Consider the following 27,195-nt stretch of genomic DNA (forward strand, 5'->3'; position numbering starts at 1 on the left):
CTGCGGATTGTGCATATTGGGGTCATTTCTGCTATGGATTGTGCATATTGGGGTCATTTCTGCTACCGATTGTGCATATTGGGGTCATATCTGCTGCCGATTGTGCATATTGGGGTCATATCTGCTACCGATTGTGCATATTGGGGCCATATCTGCTACCGATTGTGCATATTGGGGCCATATCTGCTACCGATTGTGCATATTGGGGCCATATCTGCTACCGATTGTGCATATTGGGGTTATTGAACATGTTTTTTATTCAAATCTGCGCACATTACGTCTATTTTCTTGAGAAAACATGCACAATTATGTGAATTTTCTGGGGAAAGGGGCACCAATACTTGGGCCCTCTGTCTTTGCGTTGCACTTTTAAAGGGAACCCGAGGTTAGAATAATATTGAGGCTGCCATATTTATCTCCTTTTAAGTAATACCAGCTGCCTGGCTGCCGTGTTGGTCCTCTGCCTCTAATTCTTTCAACCATAGACCCTGAACAAGCATGCAGCAGGTCAGGGGTTTCTGACAATATTGTCAGAACTGACAAGATTAGCTGCATGCTTGTTTCTGGTGTAATTCAGTTCACTACTACAGCCAAATAGATCAGCAGGGCTGCCAGGCAACTAGAATTGTTTAAAAGGAAATAAATATGGCAGCCACCATATCACTCTCACCCTGGGTTCACTTTAAATTACAGTTAGCCCCGCCCTCATCCGGTCATGACCACGCCCATTTTTTCGCCGCGGCGCGCTTCCCCCTAAAAAAAATTCCTGGAGCCGCCACTGCTTGTTAAGTACTCGTCCCTCCCACTGTGGGGAAGTCATCCTCATATGGGAGGGGACCTAACACTAACTAAATCCTAACCTATGCATATGCATAGCCTGGGTGCACTACCAAGTAAAATCGAAAATTGAAAATTGCGCAAAGGGTGGATCAGCGCATCACCAGGCTGCTTCTGAATGGCCTACAATCAGAGGTGCGCTGAGCCCACCCAGAAACTGCAAAAGCACCTTGAACCCAAACAGAAGCTCTGCATATACACCAAAAGCATGGCTGTTAAGAGGGAGCAGCTGACCAAAAGTGAATTAAATTAGTACATAGCAAGGAAATGAACAGCACTACTTAAAAACGAATAAGTGACTACCTGCAAGAGAGTGCAAGCCCCACTTGTGGGATAAAATACACACCTAGCATACACATATGTAGTGGAAGGGACGAGTACTTAACAAGTTGCATGCAAGCTGTTACAGGAAACCAACATCCTCCAGTGGTAGACAGGTTATGTGTATGCTATCTATCAAAGTAATGCCCATGTTTTCCTGTGGCACAATTAACACTTAACATGTTTTAACAGACAAAAAGTAGGGATAATAAAAATTGCACCCTGCAGGAAGAAAACACAGAGACAACAGGAGCCAAAATGGTGCAGTATGTCACAGTACCAGAAGCATGTAAAATATGCGAATGTATTATACTCACAAAGGTGGGTTGCAGAAGCGCAACCGACCACTAGAAGCAGGTGGAGATGTATAACCCCGACTCCACTCGGGTGAACAGACAGAGCTGGTGATGGTCGCACTCTTGATAAAAAGCAAACCTCAAATGACCTAAACTGGTCAAAGAGGGTTGATCCCCCTCCAAAAGGAGGGTGAAGGCACAAGGTAAAGGGGGAAGAGGCGCCCAGAGCAGATAAAATACATTAAAAACAAATAAAATGAAAAAAGTGAGGTGGCTTACTTCAATGAAGACAAATTCACGTATTAATAGAATTTTATTGCACTGGCAACGCGTTTCGTGGGTGCATACCCACTTCCTCAGGCCAAATAGCAGTGCCTAATAGTGCTTGTAGCCACAAATAAGGCGCCTCTATTTTTCCTGGAAAAATAGAGGCACCTTATTTGTGGCTACAAGCACTATTAGGCACTGCTATTTGGCCTGAGGAAGTGGGTATGCACCCACGAAACGCGTTGCCAGTGCAATAAAATTCTATTAATACGTGAATTTGTCTTTATTGAGGTAAGCCACCTCACTTTTTTCATTTTATTTGTTTTTAACGTATTTTATCTGCTCTGGGCGCCTCTTCCCCCTTTACCATGTTTTAACAGAAATCTTTTTCACAATGCACTGCTATGGAGAAGAAGAAAAAATGCTTACCAACTGATTAAGTGTAAACAGGGCCTTAAAGAGGAACTCCAGTGAAATAATGTAATAAAAAAGTGCTTCATTTTTACAATAATTATGTATAAATGATTTAGTCAGTGTTTGCCAGTTGTAAAAAATTTTAAATCCATGATTTACATTCTGACATTTATCACATGGTGACATTTTTACTGCTGTTTACCTTAGCGCACTTCCCATCAGCTTGGACTCTAAGGTTTTGCTTTTTCCTGGTAAAACACAAAAAAGACAGATGATGAGCTAGTAAAAGACATTTAAAGGATACATCTTAGGGAGGGGGGAAGCTTCTTCCGGCCCCTAGCATCTGTTAGGTCCCACGTGGTAGTTCTGCTCCGAGCCAGGCCTCCCCTCCGGAAGATCGCAACCCGCGGGCAGGATCTGCTGCGCCCAGCCATGGGACGCGATATTCCAGAGGGGAGAATGGAAGCGTGGCACGGAACAGAACTACCGCGTGGGACCTAACAGATTCTAGTTAGAAACATCTGATCTGCATGCTTGTTCAAGATCTATTACTAAAAGTATAAGTAGCACAGAAACTGCAGTACAGTTATTGTTTAAAAGGAAGTAAATATGTCAGCCTCCATATCCACATCTTTCAGTGTGCTTTAAAGAGACACTGAAGCGAGAATAAATCTCGCTTCAGTGCTTATATTCAGCAGGGGCATGCGTGCCCCTGCCAAAACGCTGCTATCCCGCGGCTAAACGGGGATCCCTTACCCCCTAAATCCCCCCCTGCAAAATCTACGACCAACTTGGTCGTAGATTTTGCTGCTGTTGAGGCAGGGCTAACGGCTGCAGCTCTGCCTCTTAGCGCCGTCTATCAGCGGTGCATCGCCGCCTCTCCCCCGCCCCTCTCAGCGAAGGAAGACTAAGAGGGGCAGGGGAGAAGCGGAGATACACGCTGACAGACGCGCGTGAGGCAGGGCTGCGGCCATTAGCCCTGCCTCAATGCGGAAGAGATCCCCCATTGCACGGAAGGGATTTGGGAGGTAAGGGACCCCCGTTTAGCCGCAGGATAGCGGCGTTCTAGCAGGGGAATGCATGCCCCTGCTGAATATAAGCACTGAAGCAAGATTTATTCTCGCTTCAGTGTCTCTTTAACCTTTTCAGGACCAGCACATAAAACCCCCTTAAGGACCAGAGCATTTTTCATAGTTTTGAGATGCTTTTGTTTGAGTTTAAATATCTTACTCAGTTTTTAGTCTATCCAAACAAATGAGATATTGTTTTTTTCAGGACAAATAGGGCTTTTTTTCTATACCACTTAATTATGTGAATGTTGGAGTTTTATTGTTTTTTTAATGAGAAAATTGCACAAAAAATGTGTTCAAAAATGTAATTGTCTGAAATGTTCAACCAAAGATGTGTAAATATCTTGCATTAAAACATAAAATCTTTTTAAAATCTATTATTTCATGTGTTTCCTATGCATATATGGAAAAAAAATGCAAAATATTTACATATTAGGTACATTGTAGGGATTGTGAAAAACTGTGTAATTTAGCTTTTCAGTGAACAAAAGTGACAATGCTAGTGTACATCACTTTCTTGAAGCTCTAATCTACTGAAATAGTAAAAATCACGCCAAAATGACTTTATTCAGTAAACTAAACCCCCTGAGGTATCATTCGATGGGTGCATTGATCATTTTGGCTGCATAGATTATTGGTGAAATTTGATGGAATGTATGACAACAAAATGAAAAATGCATTTTTTTTATTGAGATATGTCAGTTCTTCTGCTTTTTCACGGACATACTTTGGAGTGTAGTAGAAATTCACCCCAGAAATGATTCAGTAACTCCTTCTGAATAAAACGATATCAGATATGTGGGGCTACATTGTTTTTATAGTTAAAAGCAGTATCCAGAAAACGTTGTCTATAATTGAGCTTTCAGAGAGCATAAATCACATGCTTGTATTTTCCAGCAAAAGCCGCACCACAATGACGTCTGAGGTAAAAAGTCTGTCAAATTCCCGCCAAAATGACTTCATTCAGTAAACTACACCCCCTGAGGTATCATTCGATGGGTGCATTGATCATTTTGGCTGCATCGATTATTGGTGAAACTTGATGGAATGAAATGCATTTTTTATTTTGTTGTCACACATTTCACCAATAATCTATGCAGCCAAAATTATCAATGCACCCATCGAATGATATCTCAGGGGGTTTAGTTTACTGAATGAAGTCATTTTGGTGGGAATTTGACAGACTTTTTACCTCAGACGTCATTGTGAGCGGCTTATGCTGGAAAATACAAGCATGTGATTTATGCTCTCTGAAAGCTCAATTACAGACAACGTTTTCTGGATACTGCTTTTAACTATAAAAACAATGTAGCCCCACATATCTGATATCATTTTATTCGGAAGGAGTTACTGAATCATTTCTGGGGTGAATTTCTTCTACACTCCAAAGTATGTCTATGAAAAAGCAAAAGAACTGACATTTCTAAATAAAAAAAAATGCATTTTGCAAACGCTGGGATTTTGCGGGTGGAAAAAATTAAAATGTTGAGGAATGGTACACCTCTGCTGATTTTGTGAAATTTAGTGGAATTTTAGGGGAAACTATTTAAAATCTTATGGAGGAATGGTACTTCCGGAAACAATCTTTCATACACAGTCCAGGTTTTTCAGGACAATCTGTACAGTGATATCGACTGAGTACTCTCCTTTTCTGCTTAGAGCAAACCCTGCATCTTTTCTGTGGATATTCTTTGCAGGCGGTTGGTGGAATTTTTACTGGGTAATGTTTCCCAGAAAGTCTGGCAACTGCATCACTTCTTGTACTTGGGTCTTCATCTGATGGTTCCAGCAGTTCGATAACTATGGTCTCCAGGAAAGACTTAGGCCCGGTTCACATTAGCGGTGGCCGTCCGGAATCGCCGTGCCGGAGCCGGACCGCTTGCAGAACGGACGGAACGGACGCACGGCAATAGCAATGAAAGCCTATGCGTCCGTTCACATGCGTCCGTTCTGCCGGACCGGAGCCGGACCGGATCCGGACCGGATCCGGACTCCGGCGTCCGTTCCAACATGCGCTATTTTTTGGTCCGGCTCCTCCGGCAGCCGTATCCGGGGCGGAGCCGGACTGCACCATCCGGCCAATGGAAACCAATGAGAACCGGAGAGCGCACAACACACTGGCTACAAAAACCGGACGTTCTACCCCACTTCCTATGCATTTTGGATGGGGACCACATGGGCCCAGCGTTCAGGTGGGGCAGCAGCGATTTCATGCTGGAGCTCTAGGCAGCAACATGTCTGATATAAGTCTGATAACGAGGAGGCGAACAACAGAGAATTCCCAGGTATACGAGTAAAAAATGCCTGGATCCATGGTCCCAACTGCAGTCTCTGTATCCACGGATGGTCTCCACACGTCCACCTGTCTCCAACAATGACCCCAGACCCTTCTGCTGACCTCCCAGACCCCAGGTAATAACAGGTTGTTATCTCCTTAAGAAACCGGATCCGGACCGCAACCGTGTTCACACCGCACGGAAACCGGATGCAAACGGACCGGATCCGGACCGGATCCGGATAGGAACCGTACGGATCAGGTCCGGTCCGGATACGGTGCGGTCCGGACATCCGGTGCGGTTTTGACAAAACCGCAAGTGTGAACCGGGCCTTATAGGTACCACTGTTTGTGGACTTTTTGTGGAGTATCCAAGAATTAACGATGCCCACTTGAATTAAATAAATTGCAACCTTTTTATACCAGTACTTTGACTTGCGCAAGGCCAGGTGTGACTGTACAAGACGGTCGTTGAAGTCCACACCTCCCATGTACTGGTTGTACTCGTGGATACATAATGGCTTCTGTACACCATCTGTCCTGGTCGGTGCGTTTGCTGCTGGATGTATTGTAGAAAGCATGTACACATCCCTTTTGTCCTTATACTTCGCCGCCAGCATTTCATTGCTGCGAAGATATTGTGACTCTCCTCTTTCAAGGCGCCTGTTGACTAGCGTCTGTGGGAAGCCTTTACGGTTCGATCTCATTGTACCACAAGCAGGGGTTTTCTGGCTGAACAGATGTTTAAAAAGGGGTATACTCGTGTAGAAGTTGTCCAGGTAGAGATTATAGCCATTATTTAGCAATGGGGTAATTAAGTCCCACACCACTTTCCCATTTGTGCCGATGTAATCTGGGCACCCAGGGGGCTCTAATTGGCTGTCCTTCCCCTCATAAATCCTGAATGACCAGGTATAGCCACTGGTGCTTTCACAAAGCTTGTACATTTTGACACCATACCTCGTGCGTTTAGAGGGTATGTACTGCTTTATGGCCAGACGTCCGGTGAAATGTATGAGGGATTCATCGATGGAAATATCTTTTTCAGGCGTGTATAGCTCTGGAAATTTTTGGGAAAAATAATTGATAAGGGGACGGATTTTATAAAGCCGATCAAAATTTGGGCTGGTACTGGATGCACACTGAGCGTTATCATTAAAATGCAGGAAACGCAATATTGTCAGAAAACGTGTTCTGGACATAGTGCATGAGAAAATGCCCATGTGATGGATGGATACCTTGCTCCAGTAGTCTTTATAATGATGTTTTATGGTGATGCCCATATTCAGGAAAAGCCCTAAAAATTTTCTAAATTCGGGGATTGTAGTGGGCTTCCAGTGACCGGGCTTTGCATAACTGGACCCTGGGTGAGCAGCGATGTGCTGCTGAGCATACAGATTTGTTTGCTCCACAATCATCCCCAACAGCTCATCCGATATTATCAGCTGAAAGAAATCCATTGGGGAGAAATTTGTGGTGTCTATGGATATTCCTGCCTGGGCGGTAAATGGTGGTTGCTCGACTGCTTCCAAATTGGCGGGTGACCACACAGGATTAGCCATGTCCTCTGGTATCAATGTGTGGCGGCGCCGGCGTTTTGCAGGGGGTACTCTGCTCTCTCCACTGTTTGTCTGGCTGGCTGTCACGACAGTCTCTCTCTGCCTCCCGCTGCTGTTTGGTTGGGGAGAGGACTGATCCTCAATTTCTGAATCAGCGGATATGGTGTCGCTGTCGACGACTGGCTCAAACTCCGAGTCAGAGTTGTCCACCTCCTCGCTGCTTTCACCAGACAGGCACATAAGTTCATACGCCTGCTGAAGAGAGTACGTCCTCTTCGTCATTTCTGCCTTTTTAAGAAATGGCAGTATATACACAAACTGTATATGGGTACGGCCCCTATATGCAGTCACTTTCCACAGAAATATATATACAGTGCTGTATATACTACACTATATATACACTCCTCTCTACACTACACTATATATAAAGTATATATACACTCCTCTCTACACTACACTATATATACAGTATATATACACTCCTCTCTACACTACACTATATATACAGTATATATACACTCCTCTCTACACTACACTATGTATACAGTATATATACACTCCTCCTCTACACTACACTATGTATACAGTATATACTCACTTCTCTCTACACTACATATACACTATATATACACTTCTCTCTACACTACACTATATACACTCCTCTCTACACCCACTCCTATATACTGTACTCTCTACCCCTACACTATATATATATATATGTCTATCTACACTCCTTTGTACACTGATCTACACTGATCTACACTGATACAATACAGACCCTAGACTACACTAACACTATAGGTGTTTGGGAAGGGATCAGAGGGGATCAAAGGTGTACAATAGTTAAAATAGTTTTTTTTTTAACATTAAAACCGTCTGTGAGACACAGACACAGCAGCTGCAGCTCTCTCTATCAGAGATCGCTGACAGTCTGACAGGGAGGGCGGGCGAGAAAGCAACTTTGTTGCTTTCTGCCCAGTGATCACTGTGATTGGCTCACAGTGATCACATGGTAAGGAGCCAATGAAAAAGGCTCCTTACGCATAAATTAACTTCCCGGCTGTCTATTGACAGCCGAATTACGGGCGGCCAGGAGACCCGATCGGCGGGAGGTAGCGGGGAACCGGCGGCGTAGATCCAACGCCGGATCAGAGTAGATGCGCCGCAGGAGCGGCGTAGAAACGTATTCCCGCGGTCCCCAAAAGGTTAAAGTGATCCGTAAGTCCCTCCCAAAAATTACTTTTACTCACCTGGGGCTTCCAATAGCCCCCTGCAGCTGTCCGGTGCCCTCGCCGTGTCCCTCCGATCCTCGTGTCCCCGCCGGCAGCCACTTCCGGTTTCGCCGTCAGGAGCCGACAGGCTGGGAACGCGAGTGATTCTTCGCGTTCCCAGCCACAATTACGCCCTCTATGCTGCTATATGCTTCATGCTTATATGCTATAGCAGCATAGAGGGCGCAATTGTGGCTGGGAACGCGAAGAATCACTCGCGTTCCCAGCCTGTCGGCTCCTGACAGCGAAACTGGAAGTGGCTGCCGGCGGGGACACGAGGATCGGAGGGACACAGTGATGGCACCGGACAGCTGCAGGGGGCTATTGGAAGCCCCAGGTGAGTAAAAGTCATTTTTTTTTACTTAAGGATCACTTTAAGGCACAATGTAGCCAACTGTTGGTAAACATTGTGGGCAGTCGATTAAAATAGTGAATTTTTGTCCCATTCATTAACTAAAAAAGGAAAAACTTTCCATAAACGTCAATTCCTGCAGAAAATGGCACAAAAAAAGAACACATAGGATTGAGACATTGGGCCTGATTCACAAAGCGGTGATAACTCAGTTATCACGCCTAAAAGACTTTAGGCGTGATAAGCTTTGCACCGATGAGTTAGCACCAATTTGTGCTCTTTATCACGCGCAAAGTCCCGCGCGCAAAGTTTTACTGGACACTTTGCACGCGGGAATTTCGCGCGAGTTTCATTTTATCACGCCTAAACTGAGTTTAGGCATGATAAGGGGCTTTTCACAGGCGTGCAAACACTTTGCACCGCTTTGTGAATCAGGCCCATTATATTGATGAGGGCTACAATGCAAGTCTATAAAGCTACAATGGATGCAAGTGTGACAATGTTTTCAGCAGCCGTAATTGATTCACAGAACTGCATCCCGAGATGCAGTAAGCTTCAGGCTGGGTGCACACATAGCAGTGTTGCGTAAAACGCTGCATTTTATGCAGCAATATTAGTCAATAGGACACAGAATAAAATGCAGAGACCTGCAATTTACAGTATGCATTTCAGAACGCTGGTTTTGTTGCATATTGTGCAGGATTGGTGCCAAAACGCACAGAATAAACGTCTATGGTGATGCATATGCATAGCGTTTTAATGCGTTTTCCATGTGATTTTGAGTCTCTGTTACGTGTCTCCTATGCAGCCCAAAGACTACTTTCTGTAGAAAAAGCACTTGACACCCCATAGTTGGGAGATACATTTATTTGTGCACCTAAAAAAATAAGTCGTTTTGGCAGTCAAAGCACATTACAGAGGTTAAGGAAGGCTAGTGTTGGAATTTCAAGCAGTGTTAGGGTCATGATAGGGTTATACTGAGAATACCAGTTGGAGGGAGTCAGGTGATATGGATGTACTGACCCTTTCTGATGGAACCAAAAGAGAGTGATCGCTGTCGGTGACTGGTGGATCTCAGACATTACTTCCAAATGATGGTGAGTGAGGACACTGTGGGGGCCACAATGATTGCACTGAAATATGTGTTTACATCTGTAGTGTCAGTCTCAGCTGCTCCCCCGCCTCCTGCATAGCTCTGATCCCTGCCCCTGTCTCTTCCCTCCAATCAGCAGGGAGGGAAGGGATGCAGGCGGGGACTGGAGTTCTGCAGGAGGCGGGGAGAGCAGCAGACTGACACTATAGAGATAAACACAGCAAGCTCTGACAAGCTGTTTGTCAGCAGCGTGGCTGTGATTTATGAAGGATTGCAGAGTGCAGGGGGACCTTAGGGGTGTTTGGGATAGCAACAGAGGCTGGGCTGTATAGGCAGATCCAGCCTCTGTATGCAAATAATATTCTTCAAACCCACCTCGGGTTCTCTTTAAAAGTAAAAAAATATGGCAACCTCTATATAACTCTAGCCTCCTGGTCACTTTAAATACCCTACATGATCCCAGGCTGATGGTTGGGAAGACTTTTGGCTTTCTCATAATAAGCATCATAATAGGGGTAGGTTCACTAAATTGCAGTAAGCAGAATACATGTGTAAGTCTTAACGCATGATCAGTAGAGCATAATGCTATACATTACATGCAATTCCCTATGCTCTACTTATCGTGCAGTAAGACTAAGGGCTCGTCTCCACTAGTGCGGCATGCGTCTCGCAGACGCACGCCGGCACTGAGCGGGTGGGCGGGATTGCAGGCGAATCCCATGAGCCGCGCCATGCACGGCTATGGGATTCGCAGCCTCCGCCGCGAATTCTGCAGGGGGTTCCGGCCGAATCGCTCCCGCACGCGTTTCTGCCGCAGCCCCGTCATCCCCTATGGCAGAGTTTCCCTGTGCGAATCATGTGCGGGGAAACTCTGCAGAATCGCCGGCGAAATCACCGTAATGGAAACGGGCCCTTACACGTTATTTTGCATACCACAGGTTAGTGAATCTACCCCACAGATAGAAGAATACCAGATCAGCAGATCATCTGCTGTCATCACAGAATTGGGAAGACCTGTGTTTACCTTGTGTGTAAATAGGCCAAAACAGAGGCACCTTTGATCTGTCAGGCACCTTTAGCACCCAAATTTCCTAGTTATGCTGACAATTCAATAAACCCATGTCAACGCACAAACTTTCACACCTCTCCACTGGCACCCCAAATTAACTGTCATCAAAATATCAATGAAAACAATCAATTATAAGATGCAACATTTATATTGTTATCACATAATTGCTTTACATCACAAGATTTGAACATCGCTTTAATGAAATTCAAAGTTATATCCTATTCTATATGTTATTGTACTTACAGTTTGCCATTGCAAAGGTCGCATTCATTATTATAAGTATCGCCATCTGTTCCACATACTTGCATCAACATTTTGTTACAGGCATAACCCCCTTTTGCAACTTGTCCAGTTGGACACTTAGGCTGTGAGAAGAACAAAAAAGCGGTTATTATGTATTAAAACTTATCTTACTTGTCTAATGTGAACCTGGTCTAGTTATGGTAATGCAAATGAAAATCATACAGCGCTACGGTTTGCTACTGCCAATACCACCTATAATATACCAAGCTCTATACAAGTATCCACTAGAGGTTAATCTGAACACTACACTTACAGGTCAAACTCGAAAAATTAGAATATTGTGCAAAAGTCCATTTATTTCAATAATTCAACTTAAAGAAACACTGAAGTCTCAGAAAATGCAGCTTTTTATTACGAAAAACCTGTTCAACATTATTGCTAAAATGCCACATCCCCGCGGCTGAACTCTAACTACATCCCCCAAAACTCCCCTCGCAAAATCCACGACTTTCTTGGTCATGGATTTTGCTGCCCCGGGAGGCAGAGCTTTCAGCTGCAGCTCTGCCTCCATGCACATCTATCAGCGTGTATCTCCGCCTCTTCCCCACCCCTCTCAGTGATGGAAGACAGAGAGGGGCGGGCAGAGGCAGAGATATGCGCTGATAGACGCGTGTAGAGGCAGAGTTGCAGCTGAAAGTTCTGACACTCACGGAAGCGCTCCCCGCAGTGTGCCCCGGGGAGTTTGGGGGGATTTAGTTAGTGTCCAGCCACGGGGATGCAGCGTTTTAGTTAGGGCAATTATGTTGAGCAGGTTTTAGCAGTAAAAAGCTGAATTTTTGGAGACTTCAGAGTCTCTTTAACCACTTGCCAACCACCCACTGCACAGAGGCGGCCAGCAAGTGGATCACGCAAGGACCGCCGCATGTACAATTGGGTACAATTGGCGGCGGTCCTTGTACGGGCATGGGCGAGCGATCACGTCATTCGTGACGCGATCAGCCACCGGCGACTGGCTCCGCCCCCCTCGCGCTGTAACCCGCCGGCCGTTCGGAAGCGCCGGCGGGTTAGTAGCACCCAGATCGCCGCATACAAAGTGTATAATACACTTTGTAATGTATACAAAGTGTATTATACAGGCTGCCTCCTGCCCTGGTGGTCCCAGTGTCCGAAGGACCACCAGGGCAGGCTGCAGCCACCCTAGTCTGCACCCAAGCACACTGATTCCCCCCCCCCCTGCCACTTGACCGCCCACAGCACCCCTCAGACCCCCCCGCTGCCCACCCCCCAGACCACTGTTTGCACCCAATCACCCCCCTAATCACCCATCATTTATGCCCTAAACTGCCCCCTGCTCCCTCCTGATCACCCCCCCCCCTCAGATTCTCCCCAGACCCCCCCCCCCCTGTGTACTGTATGCATATATCCCCCTCATCACCTGTCAATCACATGTCAATCACCCATCAATCACCCATCAATTACCCCCTGTCACTGCCACCCATCAATCAGCCCCTAACCTGCCCCTTGTGGGCAATCTGATCACCCACATTAATAGATCGCCCGCAGATCCGACGTCAGATCACCTCCCAAGTGCAGTGTTTACATCTGTTCTCTACCCTAAACACCCACTAATTACCCATCAATCACCCATCAATCACCCCCTATCACCACCTGTCACTGTTACCCATCAGATCAGACCCTAATCTGCCCCTTGCGGGCACCCAATCACCCGCCTACACGCTCAGATTGACCTCAGACCCCCCCTTATCAATTCGCCAGTGCATTATTTACATCTGTTCTTCCCTGTAATAACCCACTGATCACCTGTCAATCGCCTGTCAATCACCCATCAATCACCCCCTGTCACTGCCACCCATCAATCACCCCCTGTCACTGCCACCCATCAATCAGCCCCTAACCTGCCCCTTGCGGGCAATCTGATCACCCATCCACACCAATAGATCGCCCGCAGATCCGACGTCAGATCACCTCCCAAGTGCAGTGTTTACGTCTGTTCTCTACCCTAAACACCCACTAATTACCCATCAATCACCCCCTGTCACTGCTACCCATCAGATTACACCCCTATCTGTCCCTAGGGCACTCATTCACCCGCCCACACCCTCAGAACGCCCTCAGACCCCAGCCCTGATCACCTCGCCAGTGCATTGCTTGCATCTATTCCCCCATCTAATCATACCTTGAGACACCCATCAATCACCTCCTGTCACCCCCTAGCACACCTACCCATCAGATCAGGCCCTAATTTGCCCCGTGTGGGCTCCTGATCACTCAGCCAAACCCTCAGATACCCCTCAGACCCACTTCCGATCACCTCCCCAGTGCATTGATTGCATCTATTTTCCCCTCTAACCACTCCCTGAGACACCAATCAATCACCTCCTGTCACCCCCCTAGCACTCCTATCCATCAGATCAGGCCCAATACAACCTGTCATCCAAAAGGCCACCCTGCTTATGACCAGTTCCACAAAATTCGCCCCCTCATAGACCACCTGTCATCAAAATTTGCAGATGCTTATACCCCTGAACAGTCATTTTGAGACATTTGGTTTCCAGACTACTCACGGTTTTGGGCCCGTAAAATGCTAGGGCGGTATAGGAACCCCACAAGTGACCCCATTTAAAAAAAAAGACACCCCAAGGTATTCTGTTAGGTGTATGACGACTGACGAGTTCATAGAAGATTTTATTTTTTGTCAAAAGTTAGCAGAAATTAATTTTTAATGGTTTTTTTTCACAAAGTGTCATTTTTCACTAACTTGTGACAAAAAATAAAATCTTTTATGAACTCGCCATACACCTAACGGAATACCTTGGGGTATCTTCTTTCTAAAATGGTGTCACTTGTGGGGTTCCTATACTGCCCTGGCATTTTAGGGGCCCTAAACCGTGAGGAGTAGTCTAGAAAACAAATGCCTCAAAATGACCTGTGAATAGGGCGTTGGGCCCCTTAGCGCATCTAGGCTGCAAAAAAGTGTCACACATGTGGTACCGCCGTACTCAGGAGAAGTAGTATAATGTGTTTTGGGGTGTATTTTTACACATACCCATGCTGGGTGGGAGAAATCTCTCTGTAAATGGACAATTGTGTGTAAAAAAAATCAAACAATTGTCATTTACAGAGATATTTCTCCCACCCAGCATGGGTATGTGTAAAAATACACCCCAAAACACATTATACTACTTCTCCTGAGTACGGCGGTACCATATGTGTGGCACTTTATTACACTTTTACGGTAGCTAACACTTCAAATACATGAAGCGAGCAGAGATGTTACTTCCTGTATACGCTCCATCACTGGGCGGCAAGCAATTATCTTCAGTGTTAGCTACCGCTGTTCTGAGGTGTGACAATGCCGGGCAGAACAGCGCCAGCAAGCTGGGGAGGAGGGTCTTGCAGTTAGTAAATTCCAATTTATCTGGTTAACTGGGTGGGGGGGGACCTTATCCTGGCTATCTGCCTATACTGAGTGCATCTATGACTGGCTATCTGCCTATCCTGTGTGCACCTATGTCTGGCTACCTGCCTGAACTGGGTGCACCTATGCCTGGCTACCTGCTGCCTATACTGGGTGCACCTATGCCTGGCTACCTGCTGCCCCAATTGGATGCACCTATGCCTGGCTACCTGCCTATTCTGAGTGCACATACGCCTGGCTACCTGCTTCCTATACTGGGTGCACCTATGCCTGGCTACCTGCTGTATATACTGGGTGCACCTATGCCTGGCTACCTGCTTATACTGGGTGCACTTACGCCTGTCTACCTGCCTATCCTGGGTGCACCTATGCCTGGCTACCTGCTGCCTATACTGGGTGTACCTATGCCCTGCTACCTGCCTATAATGGGTGCACCTATGCCTGGCTACCTGCTGCCTATACTGGGTGCACCTATGCCCTGCTACCTGCCTATAATGGGTGCACCTATGCCTGGCTACCTGCTGCCTATACTGAGTACACCTATGCCTTGGGGGTGCATCCTCGCAAGTTTTCTTAAGGCAGAAAAAGTCTAGAGCCAGCCCTGCTCTGTATAAAGCAAATATCTTTGGGATTCATAAAATATGGTTTAATTATATATACATAGTCAAAGCAGATGTATTTCATTTTAACCTCCCTGGTGATCTATCTCCACGGGATTTCTTTGCAAAACAAAAAGTAGTTCATTTCAAATAATGAATTAAACAATTAATTTCAAATAATTTTCAAGCATTTTTTTCCTAATTACTTTTTTTTTTTTTTTTAAATAAATTCAATACTGGTTATTATATTGAATTGTGTACAGATTATTGTACTGAATTGTATTGAATTCTATACAAAAAAATTATTTTGCTGCCATTGCGTAACCCTGGAGTCATCAACATGAATCACCGAAACATGTCAATGCCGAGGGAGAAGTAAATCCACCATGGGACATGGAAGAAGAAATTGGGGAAGCTATTAGAGGTACACAACAAAGGATCAACATGCCAATGGTGAGTTACCAAGTATAAGACCCCCCCAATATCTCCTCCCTCCAACCATTGTAAATTATTCTCTGGTGATATAGTGATATCCCTCCTCCCTTTCCAAATATTTCCCTTGTGCTCTAGTTGTATCCCTCCCCATTCAAGTAATTATCTGGTGATGCAGTGGTATCCCTCCCCCCCCCCCCCCAAACTAATTCCCTGGTGATCTAGTGGTATCCCCCCATTCCCTCCCCTCATTAAAAAAAGTTTCCTGGTGATCCAGTGGTATCACCCCCCTCCTTCCCATTCCCCCCCCCCCCCGCCTCATCAAGAAAAAATTCCCTGGTGATCTAGTGGTATCCCCCCTCCTTCCCATTCCCTCCCCCTATCAAACAAAAATGCCCTGGTCATCCAGTGATATTCCCCCTCCCTCCTTTCCATTCTAGGTCATCTAGTGGTATACCCTTCTCATCTTCCCACCCTCCCTGCAGTGATTCCCGTCACTGTGAATCATGTGTGAGCTTTACTCACCATGCCTCTCTCCATCGGCGATCGCACCATCTCTGCCGCATACAGTCCCGGTCTACTGTCCAGAGCACCGGGACTCAGCTTGATGGCATCATGCTCGGGACAATAGACCAGGACTGTATGCGGCGGAGGTGGTGCGATCGGCGATGGGGAGAGGCACGGTGAGTAAAGCTTGCACATGATTCCTAGCACTGGGCATTGCTGCAGGGAGGGAGAAAGCGGGAATCTTGACACTGCTGCAACTTCTCCGCTCTGCTAGGACTGTGTTTATTTATATGGGCTTCCCTAGGGCAGCTAGATGGCTGTTGGCACTGGCCCTGGGGAAGCGGCGGAGCAGAGAAGTTTTAAATTTCCTTGGTGGTATTGACGAGCCTGACTCGTCATTACAGTTTTCAGTAGGTTTTAGAGGCACAGTCAGGCTCATAAATACTGCCAGGAAGGTTAATTGCAAAAAATAAAACAGCTTAACATGAAAATGTATTTTTAAATGTTGCCCTACTTCTGTCCCAAAAACAGGTCTTATTTTAATAATGTCCTTATGTAAACTAACATTTTGACAACCGCTGTATTAAAGTAATGCTGATTATGTTTGCTAAGGCTAGGATCACCGTGGGGTGCTGCTGTTCAGCATAATGGCCACATTGCAATATGGAATGTCACATTGCAATACAAAAGTGCAGCCACTGCGTTGCATGCGATCAGAGTGCGGTACCCTACCACACTGCATGCAGTGTTTTGATGCAAAACGTGCATGTTTACAGAGGCGGTAAAGCGCATTTTTCATTGACTGTATGCGAAACAATGCATGGATAACGTGTGGCGCCACTTTCCATATCCGTTGTGTTCTTGCTGTTACAGGGAATGCAATGCAACACCCACTGTGAACCTAGCATAAGGAACAATTTTGTCATTTGTACTTACACTTGTATTCAATTTTTCTAATGTTTACTGGCAGAACCATCCATTTGTGGAACATGCTACATCTATATCTGTTTAACATTGCTAAAGACTGAGAAAAGATGAGACATAACAAAGAATGTTTTACTATCATGGGCCCTGTTTAATTCACTTTTTCTCCTGAGTTTTTTCCTAGGTGTTTTTTTTTTCCAAATTTTATCAGTTAAATGCCTTTTAAGCCACCAGCAAGCAAAAAAAAATATTTTGGCAGTGCCTTTTCATCTACTTTTTACATTGCCGAATGCTGAATAGTTGCTTTAAACAGGAAAACAGGATATGAAAAATTATCCCAGAGCAGAAAACCTAGGACAACAAGTGAATTGACTAATGGCCTATATTTTCCCTAAACCTTTTAAAGCGTTAAACTAGCAAAATATATACAGTATATATATTTAACCAGTTCAGTCTATCTGGACGAGGATGTTCGTCCAGATAGGCTCTGCTGCGAGCAATCGGGCAATCGGGAATATAGTTCCCATTCACCGATCTCAGTTTTCCGCAGAAAAACCGTCGACCTCTCATCAGAGACCGTCATCTTTCTGCACAAAAAAATACTTCCCATCCACTTTCTAGTTCCTGGATGCGAGACCGTTCGCATCCAGGACTTTTTTGTGGCCAAATAGTAAACTACCGCCACATAAAAATTTTTTTCAACAATTACATTATTTTACATTTAAAATTAGCTGTTTTCCTTCCACACCAAAAATTACCCAAATACATTTTTTAATAAAAAAGAAATAAAAAAAATTACAATAAAAAAAATGTAAACAACATAAATAGTTACTTAAAGGTCTGAACTTTTTAAATATGCATGTCAAGAGAGTATATTATTATATTATTTTAAATTATAAGCTTGTAAATAGTGATGGAAGGAAATCGAAAAAATGCACCTTTATTTCTTAATAAAATATTGGCGCCATAAATTGTGATAGGGACATCATTTAAATGGTGTAATAACCGGGACAAATGGGCAAATAAAATACATGAGTTTTAAAACTATAATGGCCAAAAACTGAGAAATAATGAATTTTTTTCATTTCTTTCTTAATCATCCTGTTAAAATGGATTTGGAAAAAAATAATTCTTAGCAAAATGTACCACCCAAAGAAAGCCAAATTGGTGGTGGAAAAAACGTGATATAGATCATTTCATTGTGATAAGTAGTGATAAAGTTATTGGCGAATGAATGGGAGGTGAACGTTGCTCGGATACATTAGGTTTTCGACACTGTGGGGCTGAACCGGATATATATATATATATATATATATATATATATATATATATAGTGGCTTGCAAAAGTATTCGGCCCCCTTGAAGTTTTCCACATTTTGTCACATTACTGCCACAAACATGAATCAATTTTATTGGAATTCCACGTGAAAGACCAATACAAAGTGGTGTACACGTGAGAAGTGCAACAAAAAATTTTTTACAACTCAATAACTGCAAAGTGGGGTGTGCATAATTATTCAGCCCTCTTTGGTCTGAGTGCAGTCAGTTGCCCTTAGACATTGTCTGATGAGTGCTAATGACTAAATAGAGTGCACCTGTGTGTAATCTAATATCAGTACAAATACAGCTGCTGCACTGTGACGGCCTCAGAGGTTGTCTAAGAGAATCTTGGGAGCAACAACACCATGAAGTCCAAAGAACACACCAGACAGGTCAGGGATAAAAGTTATTGAGAAATGTAAAGCAGGCTTAGGCTACAGAAAGATTTCCAAAGCCTTGAACATCCCACGGAGCACTGTTCAAACGATCATTCAGAAATTGAAGGAGTATGGCACAACTGTAAACCTACCAAGACAAGGCCGTCCACCTAAACTCACAGGCTGAACAAGGAGAGCGCTGATCAGAAATGCAGTCAAGAGGCCCATGGTGACTCTGGACAATCTGCAGAGATCTACAGCTCAGGTGGAGGAATCTGTCCATAGGACAACTATTAGTCGTGCACTGCAAGAGTGACAAGAAGAAAGCCATTAACAGAAAAGCATAAGAAGTCCCGTTTTCAGTTTGCCACAAGCCATGTGGGGGACACATCAAACATGTGGAAGAAGGTGCTCTGATCAGGTGAGACCAAAATGGAACTTTTGGCCAAAATGCAAAACGCTATGTGTGGCAGAAAACTAACACTGCACATCACTCAGAACACACCATCCGCACTGTCAAATATGGTGGTGGCAGCATCATGCTCTGGGGGTGCTTCTCTTCAGCATGGACAGGGTAGCTGGTCAGAGTTGATGGGAAGATGGATGGAGCCAAATACAGTGCAATCTTGGAAGAAAACCTCTTGGAGTCTGCAAAAGACTTGAGACTGGGGCGGAGGCTCACCTTCTAGGAGGACAACGACCTTAAACATAAAGTCAGGGCAACAATAGAATGGTTTAAAACAAAACATATCCATGTGTTAGAATGGTTCAGTCAAAGTCCAGATCTAAATCCAATTGAGAATATGTGGCAAGATCTGAAAACTGCTGTTCACAAACGCTGTCCATCTAATCTGTCTGAGCTGGAGCTGTTTTGCAAAGAAGAATGGGCAAGGATTTCAGTCTCTAGATGTGCAAAGCTGGTAGAGACATATCCTAAAAGACTGGCAGCTGTAATTGCAGCAAAAGGTGATTCTACAAAATATTGACTCAGGGGGCTGAATAATTACGCACACCCCACTTTGCAGTTATTTATTTGTAAAAAATGTTTGGAATGATGTATGCTTTTCGTTCCACTTCTCACGTGTACACCACTTTGTATTGGTTTTTAACGTGGAATTCCAATAAAATTGATTCATGTTTGTGGCAGTAATGTGACAAAATGTGGAAAACTTTAAGGGGGCCGAATACTTTTGCAAGCCACTGTATATATATACAGTATATATGTATATATATATATATATATATATATATATATATATATATATATATATATATAAAGATATATATATAACTATTAATCTTGGACATATAAATGTATGTGTTGGTACAATTATCACAGACAGTATGTAGGTAGTGTCTTGTCATTTACAAATGGCACAATACCCTGCCGCTTTAAAACTCCATGGTTGTGAAGTAGTTAAAGCATATTTGTTACAGTATACATTTGTAGAAACAAAAAGTCATCCCCAAGAAGTGTCCGCATACAGTTTTATTTATTTTTTTTTGCTTAGTGGTCCAGTTACATCAAACTTTCCAGCATTAGTATGAACTAGGGTTGTCACCCAGCCAGTATCTGGCCGGCCCGGCCGGAAAAACCACTTAAAAGCCGGCGCCGGTAAAATTAGCCCCAGGCTCCCAGCTGTGCAACCTGGAGACAGATCTCCCTCCTCTCTTCTTGGATTGGCTGGCCTTGCACTGCCAGCCAATCACCAGTGAGGATTCTCGGGAAGGGGGGGGCCAGCCAAGAGAGAATCCATGAGCTCACTGGTCTTCCCTGAGCAGCGTCACGTGCATCCTCTGAATTGTCCTCCTGGCCTTATGACAGGAGTCAGCTGCTCAGCTCAGGCACAGGCTCACACTACACTGTGTAGAGGGAGAAAAACACACAGAGGAACGGAAGAGTTCAGCTGAGAAGGCAGAGACACGTCTTCAGCAGAACCAGCACATAATTAACGTTCTGCTGTCTGTGTGAGCTGCGATGTGTAGGAGAGGACTCTGACACTGCAAATGTGGTGTGTGCAGTGAAAACAGCAATGAGCCAGCCCAGCCCCCCAGGCAGTGAAATCAGCAATGAGCCAGCCCAGCCCCTCAGGCAGAAGCCAGCAGTTTCAAGACAGGAGAGAGGTCCCCTAGATGACTTGTCACAGCTGAAGTGCTACTCTGTAAAGACAAGGTGGAAGAACACACAGGTGTGTCTCTCTCTCCCCTTCTCTCTCCCCCCTCTCTCTCTTCCCCCCTCTCTCCCCCCCCCCCCCTCTCTCTCTTCTCTCTCTCTCTTCCTCCCCCTCTCTTTCTCTTCCCCCCTGTCCCTCTCTCTCTCCTCCCTCTCCCCCCCTCTCTCTTTCGCTCTTCCCCCTTTCACTCTTCACCCCTCTCTCTCTTGCTCCCTCTCTTTTGCCCTCCCCCCTACCCTGCCCCCCCCCCCCCAACCCTCCATCAGCCCCTGTCCTCCCTCCAGACTCTTAATGATACAATTCTGCGACTGATCGTTTCCGCGGTAATCAGGCAGAAAGGATTGGTCATACCCATTAATGGTCAAATTCCCGTTAGCCAATTCGATAGGATCGATCCGAAAAAAACAGTTAGATTCTGATAATCTGATCAACTTGGCTACCAGTTATTCAGTCATTAATGGGGCAGGGCCAATTGCATCAGATTGATTATTGCATTGATTGGAAAGGATCTATCAGTCGTGGAAATGTATCAATAATGAACACCTTTAAAGTGTACCTTAGGAAAAAAGTGCCCCTGGGGGGAACGTTCCTCGGGAGGGAATAAGCCTCTGAATAATAGAGGCTTCCCCCATCCTCCGCAGTAGAGCAGACCTGATCGGGCTCGGATATTTTCGCCAGTGGAAAGCTGCTACTGCGCGCGGCAACAACAAGGGTCCCAGCACAGTATCAGGCTGGCTGAGGAGGATGGAGGAAGCCTCATTAGGATTTAGAGGCTTCCACTTCCAGAGGTATGTACCAACCAGGGGCAATTTTTAACCTTACCGGTGTTCTTTAAACTATTTAACATTTGTGTTTATTTTTATAATTTTAAATTTTACCTGTGCCATTTTTTAAAAAGGGTCGTAACAAACCCCTCCCACTTTTAGGCCACACCCTCCAGGCCACACCCCAAAGCCAGTATTTTCTCCATCAAAAGGTGCCTCGACTTACAGGGGCATGAGGACTGGTGAGGACTGGTGCCCATACATGTAGGCACCGTACATACATATGGTGGGAACAACACAGTCCCTCACCCCCTGAAGCCAGGCTCCTGTCCAACCTGGTCCAACCACATCCAGCAAATCTTGGATCCTGCTCTGGGGCTCTGTGCGGGTCAGCGGCGGGTGGGCTGTCCAGCAGGCGCCCTCGTGAGGTTAAAGAAGACAGGTCTGTGATCAGCCATCCCCTCATTCCTCTTGGCAAATGTCCGCTACCTCCCCAACAAAGTAGATGAACTGCATCTCCTCTGCGACAGAAGGGAGCTCGGCAGGAACAGTCCGGCCCTCTGTTTCACGGAAACATGGTTTCACAAACACGAAGACATCCCTGAGAATGCCTTTTATCTCCCAGGCTTATGCACCATGTGTTACTGTGCGTTAAACTTAATGGACTTGATTCACAAAAGAGTGCTAACTGTTAGCAATCGATATCGTTTTCGCGCGAAAATTCGCGTTTGCGCGCGAAACGTTATCGTTTCGCATGAAAATTCTTGATCTGGCGCAATGCGAAAAGTCACGCGAAAACGGCCTTGCTAACACAGCACTCTTTTGTGAATCAAGCCCAATGTGTGCTATCAGTGTACAGTAACATTTTGGGAATCAAGCCCTGTGAGTGTTCCACAAGCATACTTTGGTAAAGCATTCCAATAATTATTCAACTATGTCTTCCAGCACAGATTTAATTACAGATCAGAATGTATTAAAGTGGACATAAAGTCTGAAAACATAAACCAGACAGTAAAGCTTTGTCTATCCCTTGCTGGTGAAAATCATCTGACACTACAGAGGAATAAAAGAGAGCATACAATTATCATGGCACAGGTAGTGTGATTGAATTTACCTCCCTTTCTGCAGCAATGTAATTCACATCTGAAAATAAATAGGAAAAATACAATCAGCTTATGATGCTAATACTTTCTATAATGCCAAACAGTATGCTAGCTAAATAAGTAGATGAGTACAAGTAGCTAAAACAGACCTGAGAGGCTGAACAGTGCAATAAGCACAATAACTAGCACCCCAGTAATCTTCATAATGTAAGGATTATTCTGTGCTGGTCTGCTTCACAAACCTGGCACTGGGATCTTTTATGCAGTCTTCACAGAGGCAGGACTTAGGTGCACACCTCCTTATTCTGAGACACGTGCATAAATGACATCATGCCATGTGATCAGACGTTACACCATAATTACTTTTTAAATATTTGTTTATCGTTTGTCCTGTCCCTGATGTGTGCTAGTCATTCAATATACGGTAATTAAGGCATACATACTTGTGAAGCCACAGCTCTGCTCTCTGCAAACATTCCTGTTCAAAAGTTCTGGAGTCAGGTTTAGGTATTAGTAGAGGGAGAGCAAGCCCAGATTTACCTCACAGGAGCCTCTAGGCACAGGTGTCCTGGCATCCAAGACTTCGCCCTCCATGAACCTACAAACACCCGCCAAACCGCACTGCAAGTGTGCTGGCTGGCCCAGCTGTCACTTCCCCCTTAATTCCCTTGCCTATCATAGGTAGCTACAGGTGACCCTTAGTATTAGGTATTCAGAAGTTCCCTCATTATTAATTAGCTAGAGCGCCCCCCCTAGTATTAGGTAGCTATGGGAACCTCAGTATTATGTAGCTAGAGGTGCCCCTGACTGACGAGCAAGATCTCGTCAGTAGAATGTCGAGCGCAGGGTGAGTAACAGGGATGCTTGAATGTACCCAAATTCGATTTGAGTATGTAACGATCGGTGTAACACAGAGAGGGTCTGATTACCGGTGAACTGCAGTATCACCGGGAATGCAGAATATACCCGATTATTGATGATCTGCAGTATCACCGATAATCAGATATATACACTAACCTCTGGACACCTGAGTAACAAGTGAATGTTATGCAACAGTAATACTTTGAGTTCACACAGAGGGATGTTCCTTCCGTAGGCCTAGACTCTCCCTGGGGAGGAGCTAGGCTGAAGGTGGAAAGGACAGAGTAGGAGTGACACCAGTGAGAGGATGTCACTCACAGGTCTGGGAACTGCCTCTGACAGTAAGGCTAGTTCTCGAGGTCGGACAAGCCAGGTCGTTCACACACAGACAGATCAAGTACAGATTCAGGAGACAGGTGCAGAATCCAGTGAACAGGCAGGGTTTGGCAACAGAGTATCAGAAGTAGCAAGGTACAGAATCAGGAGGCAAATACAGAGTCCAGGAACGAGCAGAGTTTGGCAACAGGAGATCAGAAGTAGCAAGGTACAGAATCAGAGTTCCAAGGAATGGTCAGGCAGGCAGAAGGTCATAACAAATAATACAGTTCAAATTCCTAACGCTAAGGTGTGAGATCCTTGGCCGTCAACACCTTTGGAAACTATGCTAGAACACAGATACAAACAAGGTCTGAGTGCTACCACGTAGTGATCGCAACGCCAGACGCCAGAGGAATGCCCAGCACCCAGTATATTTACATCAGTGCTCTCCAGCACCTCCCTTAAGTGCTGGACCAATGAAAGTTGCTGCACTTGTCAGCTGACCGGCCTGGTCAGCTGACCTTCCTCTGACTGCCATAAAAGCCCTGCCTCTCTGCGCGCGCACGCGTCCTCCTAAACCAGTGTGGACTATCAGTCCCAGCCACACCAGTCATGTGTTGTAATGTTGTAGCTGTATGGGATGCGGAATCCGCCACCACGCTGTCTGAGCGTTCGGCGTTTCCTCCGCATCCCACCTTACTGAGAGAGGCAGGCCTATGCGTACAAACTGCCGCATCAGACGCGGCGGTTTCTCCGCGTTCCGCTATGCCAGCCGCGGAAACAGCCGCCTCAGCTTGCGTCCATGCGGCGACTTTCACGCGTTTCTTCACAGAGTACATTCGAATTCGGGTCCGGGTCAAATTCGGATTCGGCTGGTTCGAATGGAATTAGATTCGGGTAGATTCGAATCCGGGTCAGGGGAAAATTTGTCCGTGATCACGAATTCATGAATCAAAACCCGCCGACTTTAAGGGTTAATAGCAAAGCCCCTTTAAATGCAAGAATCACCAAATTTGCAGGTGATGTTAAGAAGAAAAGTGGGAGCAAAAACATTTTTTTTTCAAAAAGACCTTATACTTTTTGAGAAAATCGATTTTAAAATTTCAAAGAAAAAAACAATACATTTAAATGCCGGTCAATGACAGATCATGGGAAATATTTCCCAGCAGTTAATAGCAAAGGCCCCTTACATCCTAGCAACACCAACTTTCCAAATGTTACACCAAATGTTAAAAAGATAGTGGGAAACAATATTTAAAAAAAAAAATTAAAAAAGTTATTTTGGGGGAATGTTCTGAGTGTGGGAAATCTGAAAAAAAAAATGGCATGGAGTCCCCCTTCCCGAGCCTCTGTGACCCCTTGTCCCCCACGCAGGCTGATATAGCCAGAATGCGGAGCCCTGGCCGATTGGGGCTTCGCACCCTAATCTATACTAGCCCGCATGGTCCATGGTATGGGGGGCTCCGGGGGAGAGGGGCAAGCAAGCCTTTCCCTCACCCCCCAAGCCCTTGTCCAATCTATGGACAAGGGGCTCTTCCCCACTTACGGTGCCCCAGGAGAAGGTGGGGACGATGACTCCCTGGGGGGGGGGGGGGTTTCATGGTGGCATCTGGGAGTCCCCTTTAAGAAGGGGACCGCAGATGCCCACCCCCCTCCCAGGAGAAATGAGTATAGGGGTACACAGTACCCCTTACCCATTTCCACAAAGGGTTAAATAAAATAAAAACACAACCACGAAAAAAAGTATTTTAATATTCTTAATTAACCAGAAATACTTACCTGTACCTTTAAAAAAATGTTCCCACGCCCATATCCTCGGTAATGATCTAACGAATACAGTATCCTACAATCTTGCGATCTTCAATTGCCTTGATTGAAGATCTCCCATGGCAATTACCTATACACTATACCTTAGAATGCGTCCTGCCGACGCATAGCGCCGGCTCCCGCTGTCCTCCCCGCCTCCTCACCTGTCACCCTCACCTAGCCTGGCACCTGGTGCACCCATGGGTGCACCGGGTGCCAGCCTAGGTGAGGGTGACAGGTGCAGCCAGGTGGGGAGAGACAGCGGGAGCCGGCAGCTATACGTCCTGCACAGGACGCATTCTAAGCTATAGTAACCAGCTCATTAATGAGCCGTTTCTTTTTGTATTGAATCAAATGAATCGGGTCAGAGCCGGTTACTATAGCTTAGAATGCATCCTGTGCAGGACGTATAGCTGCCGTCTCCCAATTTTTTTTTTAAATATTGCTTATCACTATCTTTTTAACATATCCTGCAAATTTGGTTTTGCTAGGATGTAAGGGACCTTTGCTATTAACTGCTGGGAAATATTCCCCACGATCTGTCATTGACCGGCATTTAAATGTATCGTTTTTTTCTTTGAACTCTTAAAATCGATTTTCTCAAAAAGTATAAGGTCTTTTTGAAAAAAAAAAAATTTCCCTTGCTATCACTTTTTTTCTTAACATAACCTGCAAATGTGTTGATTCTGGCATTTAAAGTGGTCTAACACCCAGCATTTTAACTTTGCTTTAAAAGATTGCTTACAGCTTGGAAACTATTATGCCAGATTTTTTTTTTTAGCAGAAATTCACTGAATGGGTCATGACATTTTAGTGTTGCATTTTAGCTAGAAATCTGCTTCTGTGCTGAGGTTTAGATACAAACACCTTCATGGTCTCCTATGATTTTTTCATGATCACTGGTGGTCCTGGAGATAAGGAGAGAGTGGCAGCACAACACTTATAATATAATATGGACTCACGCATTTCCCCACCCTAAAAAAGGTTTCTGTTGCTGTCTGTGGTTTTGTTAGAGAGATTAACAGGGATGCTCGGATACCTCTTTTTGATATCCGGGTTGGTCCAGATTGGGATAGCAAAAAATCCGGATAAATCCGAATATCCAAATTCGAACTGTTCGGAAAACCGAGTCGATCCGGATATCCGAACCTATTAGCCGGGAAATCCGTAATCCGAACTGAAATCCGGAACTGGCCTTTAAATTGCTTCCAAAACGTATTTTATAGTAAATGATGCATGAAGCATCATGTTTTTTTTTTTTAAGAAAAACAGCAATTGTTTATGTGGGGAGGTATAATTTAAAAAAAAAAAATGGCTGTAAATTAACATCAGGAGGTTCCAGACAGCGGTGCAGCCCACATTGTGTCCAATACACAACTGGGACATCACAGTTTTCAGCCCAGACATCTCAAAAAAATCAAAGTTTTTTTTTTTGTTTTTTTTTCAACAAAATACAGCTATTGTAGTGGCGTAATAGCTGGTGGCAGACTGGCAGCAGAAGATT

The 27,195-nt window shown here is 45.1% G+C and overlaps 1 protein-coding gene across 1 annotated transcript in view; it reads right to left on the reverse strand.

The window, feature by feature from the left end:
- Positions 1–22,959, reverse strand: part of LOC137561550 (serine protease inhibitor Kazal-type 1-like) — a 43,767-nt gene extending 20,808 nt beyond the window's left edge. Inside the window, exons 1-4 of the mRNA XM_068272866.1 lie at positions 22,856–22,959; positions 22,718–22,746; positions 11,068–11,189; positions 2,338–2,383 (exon numbers count right to left, since the gene is read on the reverse strand). Of these exons, the coding sequence (XP_068128967.1) occupies positions 2,338–2,383; positions 11,068–11,189; positions 22,718–22,746; positions 22,856–22,910 (252 nt within the window). The 5' untranslated portion in view covers positions 22,911–22,959. The remainder of the gene's footprint in view (positions 1–2,337; positions 2,384–11,067; positions 11,190–22,717; positions 22,747–22,855) is intronic.
- Positions 22,960–27,195: the final 4,236 nt, after the last annotated feature.

Source organism: Hyperolius riggenbachi, chromosome 3 (genome assembly GCF_040937935.1).
Source record: "Hyperolius riggenbachi isolate aHypRig1 chromosome 3, aHypRig1.pri, whole genome shotgun sequence".
Lineage (NCBI taxonomy): Eukaryota > Metazoa > Chordata > Amphibia > Anura > Hyperoliidae > Hyperolius > Hyperolius riggenbachi.